At 38.9% G+C, this 12342-nt stretch overlaps 1 protein-coding gene and 1 pseudogene across 1 annotated transcript; both read left to right on the plus strand.

Moving 5' to 3' along the window:
* The first annotated feature begins 1359 nt into the window (after nucleotides 1–1359).
* Nucleotides 1360–6623, plus strand: LOC122935937. Its single transcript, XM_044291893.1, has 3 exons — nucleotides 1360–1822; nucleotides 4321–4593; nucleotides 6413–6623. The coding sequence occupies exons 1-3, from the start codon at nucleotides 1633–1635 to the stop codon at nucleotides 6586–6588; spliced, it is 639 nt and encodes a 212-aa protein (XP_044147828.1). The 5' UTR covers nucleotides 1360–1632; the 3' UTR covers nucleotides 6589–6623.
* Nucleotides 6624–7272: 649 nt separating this feature from the next.
* On the plus strand, nucleotides 7273–11078 carry LOC122935511 (annotated as a pseudogene).
* Nucleotides 11079–12342: the final 1264 nt, after the last annotated feature.

Here is a 12342-nt window from a genome sequence, read left to right on the forward strand (position 1 = left end):
ATATACGCGCACTAAATATAACTTTATTTTTAATCATGTCTGATTAGATAATCATCATTATTGTAATAAGTATTGTTTTGACATCACAGCACTTTGTAAGAAGTATGTATGTATGTATGTATGGACAGCAAAGAAATATCATGCACATTGCATATACATTTTCCTGCCACACACTGCATACCACACACAAACACATAGTGCCAGATTTATGATCATCCCTTTTTACGGTAGCAGTTTATCCGTCAGTAAGCAGCTTTACAAAGTTTGCACGTCCTTACGAAAAAGTCGCATGTTCTATTAAAAACTCTCATAAGGCCTCTTTCACACTTGCGTTGTCTGGATCCGGCGTGTACTCCACTTGCCGCAATTACACGCCGGATCCGGAAAAACGCAAGTGTACTGAAAGCATTTGAAGACGGATCCGTCTTCAAAATGCTTTCAGTGTTACTATGGCAGCCCGGACGCTATTAAAGTCCTGGTTGCCATAGTAGTAGCGGGGAGCGGGGGAGCGGTATACTTACAGTCCGTACGGCTCCCCGGGCGCTCCAGAATGACGTCAGAGCGCCCCATGCGATCACGTCATCCATGCGCCTGGGTCGCCCTGACGTCACTCTGGAGCGCCCCGGGAGCCGTACGGATGGTAAGTATACTGCTCCCCCGCTCCCCGCTACACTTTACCATGGCTGCCAGGACTTTAGCGTCCCGGCAGCTATGGTAACCATTGAGAAAAAGCTAAACGTCGGATCCGGCAATGCGCCAAAACGACGTTTAGCTTAAGGCCGGATCCGGATCAATGCCTTTCAATGGGCATTAATTCCGGATCCGGCCTTGCGGCAAGTCTTCAGGATTTTTGGCCGGAGCAAAAAGCGCAGCATGCTGCAGTATTTTCTCCGGCCAAAAAACGTTCCGTTCCGGAACTGAAGACATCCTGATGCATCCTGAAGGACGGACTGTCCATTCAGAATGCATTAGGAAAATCCTGATCAGTATTCTTCCGGCATAGAGCCCCGACGACGGAACTCTATGCCGGAAGACAATAACGCAGATGTGAAAGAGCCCTAAGATAAGCATGGTCCTCACTGGAGTGAACTAGCGCATTTTTTTTTTTTTTGCAACTTTTTAAATTGTTCCAATAGTAAATGTGTCTAGAGATTCATCTACATAAGAAAACACGTCCACTTTCATAAAACTGGCGAGCATAGTGCAGAGCAGGAGAAACTCGCAAATTTGTGCGCAGTTTTAGCGTTTGCTCATTTTCTTGCGACTTTTTCACTCCATTATTCTGACTTGAGCTAATGATAAATCTGGCCTCATGTCTTATTGGTCTGGAGAAAAATTACAAATTTCTTCCTGCCATTATTTGCTGGTTCATTTAGCGTTACCCAGGGTGCACCCCATATCGTACCGTCGCTTCACTAGACAGGTACATATCAGCTCAGCTGGCCAATATCACATTGCTCATACCCCACCCACATTTAATCGCAATACAATCCGATCTTATAACGTGAACATTAAATATAATATTTCCACCTTCTAACAAATACTTTTTGCTGTGTTTTGGATGATATCTATTAATAATCCTTGTATTTCCTAAATTTTGTAATACATGTTTGCATCTTTATCCTGCAGCGCATGTTGAAGAAGGGTTATGACCGGACCCGGAAGCAGGCCGAGAAGAGGGCGATTGTCGTGGGGGTCGTCAAGGCCTTACAAAAAAAATTTGGGCGGACCCACGACGAAATTCAAATTGTAAAAAAATGGTCTGACCTGAAAAGGAGGCACCCGGACTGGGTCAAAGAGCACAGTCAGAGAGTCTGCCCTGGTACTTTTTTTTTTTTTTATCACCCGTTACAAATTATTACTTATTTTTACCTGTTGTGAAACATAGCAAATCATCCCTTTACCTCATATATCTCTATCTCGCTGTGTGTGTGTGTGTGTGTATATATATAATAATATATATATATATATATATATATATATATATATATATATTTATCCACACAGTGCGGTAGTGATGTATGATGTAACCGGCTGATTTTGTACTTTGCACACACACACACACACACACACATAATAATAAATATACATGGAGTGCAGAATTATTAGGCAAGTTGTATTTTTGAGGATTAATTTTATTATTGAACAACAACCATGTTCTCAATGAACCCCAAAAACTCATTAATATCAAAGCTGAATATTTTTGGAAGTAGTTTTTAGTTTGCTTTTAGTTTTAGCTATTTTAGGGGGATATCTGTGTGTGCAGGTGACTATTACTGTGCATAATTATTAGGCAACTTAACAAAAAACAAATATATACCCATTTCAATTATTTATTTTTACCAGTGAAACCAATATAACATCTCAACATTCACAAATATACATTTCTGACATTCAAAAACAAAACAAAAACAAATCAGTGACCAATATAGCCACCTTTCTTTGCAAGGACACTCAAAAGCCTGCCATCCATGGATTCTGTCAGTGTTTTGATCTGTTCACCATCCACATTGCGTGCAGCAGCAACCACAGCCTCCCAGACACTGTTCAGAGAGGTGTACTGTTTTCCCTCCTTGTAAATCTCACATTTGATGATGGACCACAGGTTCTCAATGGGGTTCAGATCAGGTGAACAAGGAGGCCATGTCATTAGATTTTCTTCTTTTATACCCTTTCTTGCCAGCCACGATTGTGGAGTACTTGGACGCGTGTGATGGAGCATTGTCCTGCATGAAAATCATGTTTTTCTTGAAGGATGCAGACTTCTTCCTGTACCACTGCTTGAAGAAGGTGTCTTCCAGAAACTGGCAGTAGGACTGGGAGTTGAGCTTGACTCCATCCTCAACCCGAAAAGGCCCCACAAGCTCATCTTTGATGATACCAGCCCAAACCAGTACTCCACCTCCACCTTGCTGGCGTCTGAGTCGGACTGGAGCTCTCTGCCCTTTACCAATCCAGCCACGGGCCCATCCATCTGGCCCATCAAGACTCACTCTCATTTCATCAGTCCATAAAACCTTAGAAAAATCAGTCTTGAGATATTTCTTGGCCCAGTCTTGACGTTTCAGCTTGTGTGTCTTGTTCAGTGGCGTTGGTCTTTCAGTCTTTCTTACCTTGGCCATGTCTCTGAGTATTGCACACCTTGTGCTTTTGGGCACTCCAGTGATGTTGCAGCTCTGAAATATGGCCAAACTGGTGGCAAGTGGCATCTTGGCAGCTGCACGCTTGACTTTTCTCAGTTCATGGGCAGTTATTTTGCGCCTTGGTTTTTCCACACGCTTCTTGCGACCCTGTTGACTATTTTGAATGAAACGCTTGATTGTTCGATGATCACGCTTCAGAAGCTTTGCAATTTTAAGAGTGCTGCATCCCTCTGCAAGATATCTCACTATTTTTGACTTTTCTGAGCCTGTCAAGTCCTTCTTTTGACCCATTTTGCCAAAGGAAAGGAAGTTGCCTAATAATTATGCACACCTGATATAGGGTGTTGATGTCATTAGACCACACCCCTTCTCATTACAGAGATGCACATCACCTAATATGCTTAATTGGTAGTAGGCTTTCGAGCCTATACAGCTTGGAGTAAGACAACATGCATAAAGAGGATGATGTGGTCAAAATACTCATTTGCCTAATAATTCTGCACGTAGTGTATGTGTGTGTGTGTATATCTAGATAAACAGCAATCATCAATCTGTATTAGGGCTGTTTCACACGAGCAGATGCCGTGCGTGACATCCGCTACGTGAATGACAGCCAAGACCCGATTCACAAGTGCTCAATTTCATAATTTATTTTTCTGAACTGACTTGAGGACCCATTCATCTCTAAGGGGGCCGCACGATGTGCGTCCCGTCTCCAGAAAAGCGGACCCGCACTTCTGGGTCCACATTTCAGTTCTTTTTGCACTAAATATAACTTCGTCTTTTATGATGTCTGATTAGATATTCATCATTGTTGTAATAAGTACCCTAGACAGGTACATATCAGCTCAGCTGGCCAATATCCGATTGATCAGACCCCACATACAATCGCAATACAATCCGATCTTATAACATGAACATTAAATATAATATTTACACCTTCTAACAAATACTTTTTGCTGTATTTCTGATGATATTTATTAATAATCCTTGTATTATTGTCCTCAATTGAGGCCAAGAATAGTCATATTATATTATTGACATTGACGTGCGGTCTTAAATGCGTCACGCACATTGCCGGTGTCCTTTTTTTTTTTTTTTTTTTGTGTGGGTGGATATGAAAAAGACATTCCGGACGTTTAAATTGAGCCTAAATCCAAATGTTGTGTGATTTCAGGGCTTCCAGCGCCAACGGTCCGCCGCCGTCTAACCACGGCGGATTTGGATGTAGTGGAGGTCTCCACAGAGGAGGATGAGCAGGCGGGCCCCTCCCACAGTCCTCGAGGTGCCACCAACCCACCTGATGTGGGGATTGTTGTGGAGGTGTCTGACGAGCCCGGACCCTCTCAAGGGCCAAAAACGTCTGGCCCAGCTCCTGCTGAGGAGGATACCACCACCCCAGCTCCTGAGGAAGAGGATCAGGCGCTGGTTACCACCCCGCACCAGGAGGGTAAATATGTGCACACATCATTGTAATTATGTATACATCACATATTTAGAAACATTAACCCTCAGTACCCAATGCCCATTTCTACTTTAACGCTAATTAAACATTTTTCTTAAATGTTAAACGGTATCTATGTTTGTGCTAATAACTTTAAAACGAGTTTACTGTTCACGGGCATAGTTCTATCTTATCGTTACACATTGTACTTCATGACAGTGGTAAAACATAGTCAAAATTTTAATGGCATCTTTGTTAACGAAGTAACTAATCTAAAAAAATATTAGAAATAAAATGATATAATCAAAATAAAAATTTCAAATGATACTACAATATAGATTAATAGAGATTAAATAAATGTATAAGTTTACAATCGCCATATGCCTATATCATGTTTATATAATTTATTAACAGAAATATAATTAACAATAACAGTTTGGTTATGCAGTCACTTTTTGAGGCCTACATAGTGTCAGCGACAAATAAATAACCCCATTTCAGAAACCACACACCCTCTATTTAATCCAAATTTATCCTATAAAGTCTGTTAACGATTTAATTGTCCAACGGTAATCTATTAAAATGTTAAAAAAATTAAAATAATTTGAACAAATTATAAATTACGAACTATTTTATTTGAAAACATTGTAGTGTTTAAATCATAAAAAAATCTTAAACGTATTACAAACAATATGTATATTTACAAACAGTTGTGCACAAAACCCTTAACTTTGGTCGCACAGCAGGCTTCCGACTGCAAGGAGCACAATATGGCTTTAGGCTAAAGGATTTAAATTAATGGTAATTGGAAGCTATGTCGCATGTTAAGAGAAGACGCCCTTATGTGACCCTAGAGTTGAAAACAAAAAAAAGTTATTTAATTAGGCAAACTACACCCCTCAATGAATATGCTAAGCAATTAGATCAATCCGCAATTTTACATAATGAGCCAACGATTGTCTTCTAGAAAAAAACCGTTCAAATTGACAAAAAAAATAAATAATGAATTTACACACATTTTTTTTATTAAATAAGTGGTTACAGGACTAAATGCACCCCAGTGCAGTTCCACTTTTAGCATATAATTCACCTGAACACCACCACATATGTGAATTTATTTAATTGGCTGTAGAGTTGTAACAGCCAATATCAGCGCTTGCAGGGGAACAAAACACTGGTGTCCCCTGCTTCACCTCTAAGGCAACAGGTGCTGTCGTACAGTCTTTTTTAGCATTTGTCACCTCCACATGACACCTACTTACCCCCCCCCCCCCCCTTCAGCTACGTAGCAGCAATGCTTATGTCTTTGAAATACGTCCAATAGGAGAGATCTAGACAGCAGGTGTTTGACAAATACCTGAAAAGGCCTTATTTTATATAATTGGCTAGCTGCTCTGGACTAGTAGATCGGCTATTAGACCACGGTTAATGAGCAATTTTGTCCCCAGGGCAAATATTTTATATTTGGCACAAAAATAGTACGGAGCAATTTTGAAAGTCATGAAACACTGCACCCTACAATTATATAGCAGGTGATGAAGATCATAAAATTAACAATAATAATGGGACAACAAAAACCACAGTAATATCAAACAACAGACATGCACAATAACTCTTTAATCTACATAAACTAACATTATATAACACAACAAATTTTCTTTAAAACTACTAAAATGTCACTAAATAATCTAATATAGAACTACATTTATTATGGTATACTTTAAAAATGACACTCAAATTCTCTGCACTTAACTACATACTACACAAAATTCAATAAATGACTTATTGTTAATTGATATATTTATCTCTTGTGTTTTCATAACAGTAATCAAGAAAATTTCTGCTAAAATTGCTCTAATGCAAAAGAGGCATGGGAAAATCAGGCAATTAAGAGCCCTCATTCAAAAATCCCAAAGAATGCTGCAGGAATTTGAATGCCAATATGGGGAGGACCTGAAGGAGCTCGCAAGCCTGCAGGAAGAACTGCAAAAGTTCCCTTAATTTTATTCTAATTTTTTTGTTATTAAAAAAGTTTTCTTAAGTTATATTGATTCCATACTTTTTTTTTTCTATAAGGTTATGTTTTTGTATAATTTTAACTGCAGACTTATCAGTAAAGGAGCCTTTAGTCCACGTTGAAAGTCAGCAGGGTTCGGACAGACAACAGCAGTAAGTACATCTTAATAGTGTAGTATAAGGCCTACACATAAATACGTTTTTTCATGACAGCAGCAGCAGGTAGTGTTGTATTATGAGGCATATACATAACAAATCAACTTGATCAAGACAGCAGCAGGTAGAGCTATAGTATTCTGAGGGCTACAAGTCACCTTTAAATGTACAGCAGCAGGAGCAGCAGGTATTTATAGTGTTTTATTATAAGGTATATACATAACAAATCAACTTGATCAGGACAGCAGCAGCAGTTATAGCTAATGTTATATTCTGAGGCATACAAGTCAGCTTCATCTGGACAGCAGCCGTTGGTAAAGTTAACATTGTAGGTTGATTTGTAAATTGAAAAATCAACTTTATCAGGACAGCTGATGGTGTTGTATAAGAACTTCACATAGCTACAAAGGACAAACAACTAGCTTGACATAACTCTGTATGATCATGACAGACAGCATCTGCAGCTGGTAGATATTAACGGTCGAGTATAATCTCATCCTAACTCAGCAGGACATGCTGCAGCGGGTAATGTGTATTCTCAAAAGGCTGAATGCTAACTCGCCATGATCAGAACAGACCGCAGCAGAATCCACAGTAGCTAGATATTAACAGTGGATTATACGGCCTACACATAACTCTCAATAATCAGGACAATAAGAAGTCAATGCTAACGGTGGAGTATAATGACTACAGAGAATTCTGAAGTATCAGGCCAAGATCAGCATGCAGTAGGTAAGTTAAAGTAGTATTCTAATTACTACACAAAGTTTGGCATAACTAAGCAGTACTAGAGAGTGTCAAGTTATTATATTTCAGCAGACAAAAATTTTTAACAGATGGGGATGTGGAAGACCGATTATAAAAGTATAAAAAAACAGATTGAACCCCCAAGTACAGCATGTGTATTCATCGCTTACATATACAATGTTGTCCTAATAAAATAAACTATCTAGATCAAAAAATTATAACAGTTCATTATTATTATATTTTATTGAAAAGGCCAATATAACATTGTACAAGGATAAACCAGGTGGTTGACGAAGTAAAAAAGCCATTGTCTATTCAAGATCTTCTCAAGGTTTTGTCTGAAACCTTAGATAACATTTATTGCTAGTATATTAGATAAGAGAAAGAAGTGAGTGATTCGATTTTTGTATGGAATACTAGTGCCATCTAGTGTTAGGGTAAAATACTAGAGGGAGGTTATATTGATTATAAAGTGAGGTCACTAGTTAATGATAAAACTTGGCCAAGCCCTTTCTAAGATAGGATAAAAAGATGGTATGGGCTGACAGAAGGGATCGATCTCTAGAGCTCTCTAGCTCTCTCTCTCTGAACATCATCAAAAGACCAGATCCAGCCCTGACCACCTTTTCAGTCATTGGAGGCAGCCATCTTAGAACCATTGAAACTGATTTTTGGTAGCTGACATTTTGGTATAGTATAACCTTACCTATATTTTATAGGATAATTAATTTAATATAATACATATCTATCTATCTCTATATATATATATATATATATATATATATATATATATTCAATTAACCATACTTTGTGTATAGTATCTGTTTTGGAATAAGATGGGGGTGTACCTGCAGCATCATCCTGAAAAATAATCCAATACAGGGATATTGAAAATATACTAGTGAAAGCACGGTATTATCTCCAAGGAACTGAATTCAGTTCTAGACCAGTATGGTTGATAATATATATATCTTTATATAGATAAAAGATAAACCAGATTTGGGTTTAAACAAACATTTGTCGACTGAGAGAAATCAAGTACTAAATTGATTTTAAATATAATTGAGGGGTATTATTATAAGAAGGCATAGACTGTCGGAATATTTATGCTGTCTCCGATTGACAGAGTCAGTTTAAAGATCTTCAGGAACCAGAAGCCATAATTGTTGCTCCTACCAGAGAGCTGATCAATCAGATTTACCTAGATGCTTGGAAATTTGCATACGGAACTGTCGTTCGTCCAGTTGTAATCTATGGAGGAACACAAACGTCTAATTCACTGCGCCAGATATTTCAAGGCTGCAACATCCTTTGTGCGACACCTGGGAGGTTACTGGACGTTATTAACAAGGAGAAGATTGGGTTGAGCCAAGTGAAATACCTTGTTCTGTATGAAGCTGATTGTATGCTGGACATGGGTTTTATGGAAGATGTAAGAAAATTGTTGTCAAGTCAAGGAATGCTCTGAAGACACCCCAGTAGCAGGACAGAACCTCCTGGGAGAAACCCACAGTCCTTCAACAGACAAGTAAGGAAATCCCAGGGAAAGATAAGTAACCCTGATGGGCAGATGCATTAGAAAATAAAGCAAGCATCTAATACCTGAGGAAGATATATTTTACCAAGGATTTAAGCCACCCTTTAGGCATCCGGGCCTTGGGATAGAAAGCCAGACAGGAGTTCTAGAAAGGACAGTGTACATTGATTCTGAGGAAAGGTACAACCTGTCTCTGAGTGCATTGTGAATTTACCCTCTGCGTATAACCAAGACCTAGAATCTGTTACGGTTTCGTGACTCATTGTGGCCGCGGCGGTCGCAGTTCGTCACAGGCTAAACTGCTGGAACTTTTACAACTCATAGGCCATGAGCGCACGATGGTTTTTGTGAAAAACAAAAAGATGGCGGATTTAATTGCAACATTTCTTTGTCAAGAAAAAATCCCCTGCACAAGCATTCACGGGGACAGAGAGCAAAGAGAGCGGGAGAATGCTCTGGGCGACTTCCGCTCTGGACAGTGTCCTGTGATTGTTGCCACGTCTGTTGCTGCCAGAGGATTAGATATCGAGAACGTCCTTCATGTGATAAATTTTGACATCCCTGGCGATGTTGACGAATATGTTCACAGGATCGGCCGAACCGGACGCTGCGGCAACACTGGAAAAGCCATTTCTTTTTTTAATAAGATAAGTAACCCTGATGGGCAGATGCATTAGAAAATAAAGCAAGAATCTAATACCTGAGGAAGATATATTTTACCAAGGATTTAAGCCACCCTTTAGGCATCCGGGCCTTGGGATAGAAAGCCAGACAGGAGTTCTAGAAAGGACAGTGTACATTGATTCTGAGGAAAGGTACAACCTGTCTCTGAGTGCATTGTGAATTTACCCTCTGCGTATAACCAAGACCTAGAATCTGTTACGGTTTCGTGACTCATTGTGGCCGCGGCGGTCGCAGTTCGTCACAGGCTAAACTGCTGGAACTTTTACAACTCATAGGCCATGAGCGCACAATGGTTTTTGTGAAAAACAAAAAGATGGCGGATTTAATTGCAACATTTCTTTGTCAAGAAAAAATCCCCTGCACAAGCATTCACGGGGACAGAGAGCAAAGAGAGCGGGAGAATGCTCTGGGCGACTTCCGCTCTGGACAGTGTCCTGTGATTGTTGCCACGTCTGTTGCTGCCAGAGGATTAGATATCGAGAACGTCCTTCATGTGATAAATTTTGACATCCCTGGCGATGTTGACGAATATGTTCACAGGATCGGCCGAACCGGACGCTGCGGCAACACTGGAAAAGCCATTTCTTTTTTTAATAAGATTGGTGATGACGAGCAAAAAATTGTCCGTGGACTAGTGAAAGTTTTAACCGATGCTCACCAGGAGGTACCTTGTGCCGGCATACATAATTCCTCTGGGTAGCCATCTTATATGCTTCTGGCATATGTAAAAAAACTGTGAACTCTCATCTTCCTGAAGCCGGGGTCACCTATGATATAGATGGACACTTTTATTACCACTACTCTGTGATGCCGGCTATAAAAGGTCATAAAGGCTATACCAGGCCCAGCTCATCCTGTCCTTTTAAGATACACCCCGGTCACGTGAGGTCTCTGTGTGTGCGCAGACTCTGTCACAGACCACTAGGTCACAGCTCAGGGATCCGGAGCAATCGGATCCATAGTTCGTGACAGTACCTGCTTGGCTTGAAGAGATGGCGTTCAGTGCCCATGGCATGCCAACATTTAGTTCACAGCCAAGCAAATTTGCTTCAGTGGATAGCAGGAAGAGAGGTGACTTCCAGGAGGACAACGGTTACAGCAATGCTGGCATTTCACAACCTGCAGCGCGGGCGGCAGCGGAGGAGGACGAAGATTGGGGCTAGTCGGACGTGGTTAAGCAGATGAGACATTCTTACAGATTCAGTTTTACATGAAACAATATGTTGTATGTTTGTAAAAATGAGAATTTTGTTTATCGCACTCCAGTATTTAAGGTAGTAATTTGCCGTTAGGAAATTTACTTATTTTGGTTCATTGTAAATGGCTGCTCTGAAAACTTTAGAGCACTAAATTAAAGTTTTCTTTACTTTGAAAAAAAAAGACCGTAATTTATAATAGAAAATTATTGTTTAACGCACATTAATTAACCTTTGTGTGAACACACTATTACCTTTCAAATGTATTATTGAACAAAACTTTAGATTACAAAATACAAATCTACATTCAAAATGTATAATAAATATATATAGAGTATCAACCAAATTTTAACAAAAAATAAATTTATACTTTTGAAAAAGTATCTTTATATAAAAAAAAGTATCAAATTATCCATACTGTGATCCAAATTTCAACCTCAATAATACAATATTGCATATTAAAGTTTTCTTCAGTTATATTAGTTCCATTATTCAAAAAATTTTGAAACATCAAATGTGTCTGAAAAAAAACAACAAAAAAAAACAATTGATGAGTCAGCAAAGAAATAACTAGCATGATTCTGATATAGTGTCCGTTTGTTAAACTGGACATGTTGGAGCATAGCTTCCTCAAAAAAGACATCAACATGTGATGCAATGAGTAGAATCACTCACAAAATGGTGACATGGCTTCAAGATTATTATTCTGTCAGCAGGTAATTTTGAAAGATTAAAGTCTATTATTATATTACACTAGCATGTGAAAATAATCATTATATAATTGTCAAGAAGTAAGATTACATTTAAATGTATATCTATATATACATGTGGCAATAACGCTCCATTACCAAAACCGGATTACCACACGGATGAGTATAACGCCAGTAACACCCAACCATGTAGAGAGGTCAACACGGAAGCCAGGCATCCTTTCCAGGACAACCGACAACACCATGTTAGAACCTAAGTCCGCATTAAAATAATAAATAAAACAAAAAACTTTTATTAGGTTTATCAATCAGTCTTGTACAATGTTAAGTGCACAAAACCTTTTGAAAATGGAAGCCCACATGCGGTCCCCACCTTGCTAAAGTAAGAACCACAACATGGACGCCAACAACCCAATTAAAGCAAAATTAAAATTTTTAAAATAAAATAAAACAAAATAAATTATTTTGGTGAATGAAGCGTAAAACCACATGAATGTATTAAACGAAAACATTTTTATTCTATCTATATTCCAATCAAATTCTTGACAATATACGATGAATAGTGCACATTTCGCAAATATTAAACATGAACACCATTTTATGAAAATAATAATACTCAATACTTGTCATATTACAAGGGCTAATAAGTGGTCCATGCTGGTTCTCCTTTGCATGATCTTGAAAAAAAAAATTCCACAGTTAGATTTTA

Source organism: Bufo gargarizans, chromosome 4, assembly GCF_014858855.1.
Source record: "Bufo gargarizans isolate SCDJY-AF-19 chromosome 4, ASM1485885v1, whole genome shotgun sequence".
NCBI lineage: Eukaryota > Metazoa > Chordata > Amphibia > Anura > Bufonidae > Bufo > Bufo gargarizans.

What these genes read in the sequence shown, in the direction of transcription:
- LOC122935937 (XM_044291893.1), top strand. Translation starts at nt 1,633, where the DNA reads ATGTTGAAGAAGGGTTATGACCGGACCCGGAAGCAGGCCGAGAAGAGG. An exon ending in CAGTCAGAGAGTCTGCCCTG is followed by an intron (nt 1,823 to 4,320) that starts GTACTTTTTTTT and finishes GTGTGATTTCAG; the next exon opens with GGCTTCCAGCGCCAACGGTC. An exon ending in TACCACCCCGCACCAGGAGG is followed by an intron (nt 4,594 to 6,412) that starts GTAAATATGTGC and finishes TTTTCATAACAG; the next exon opens with TAATCAAGAAAATTTCTGCT.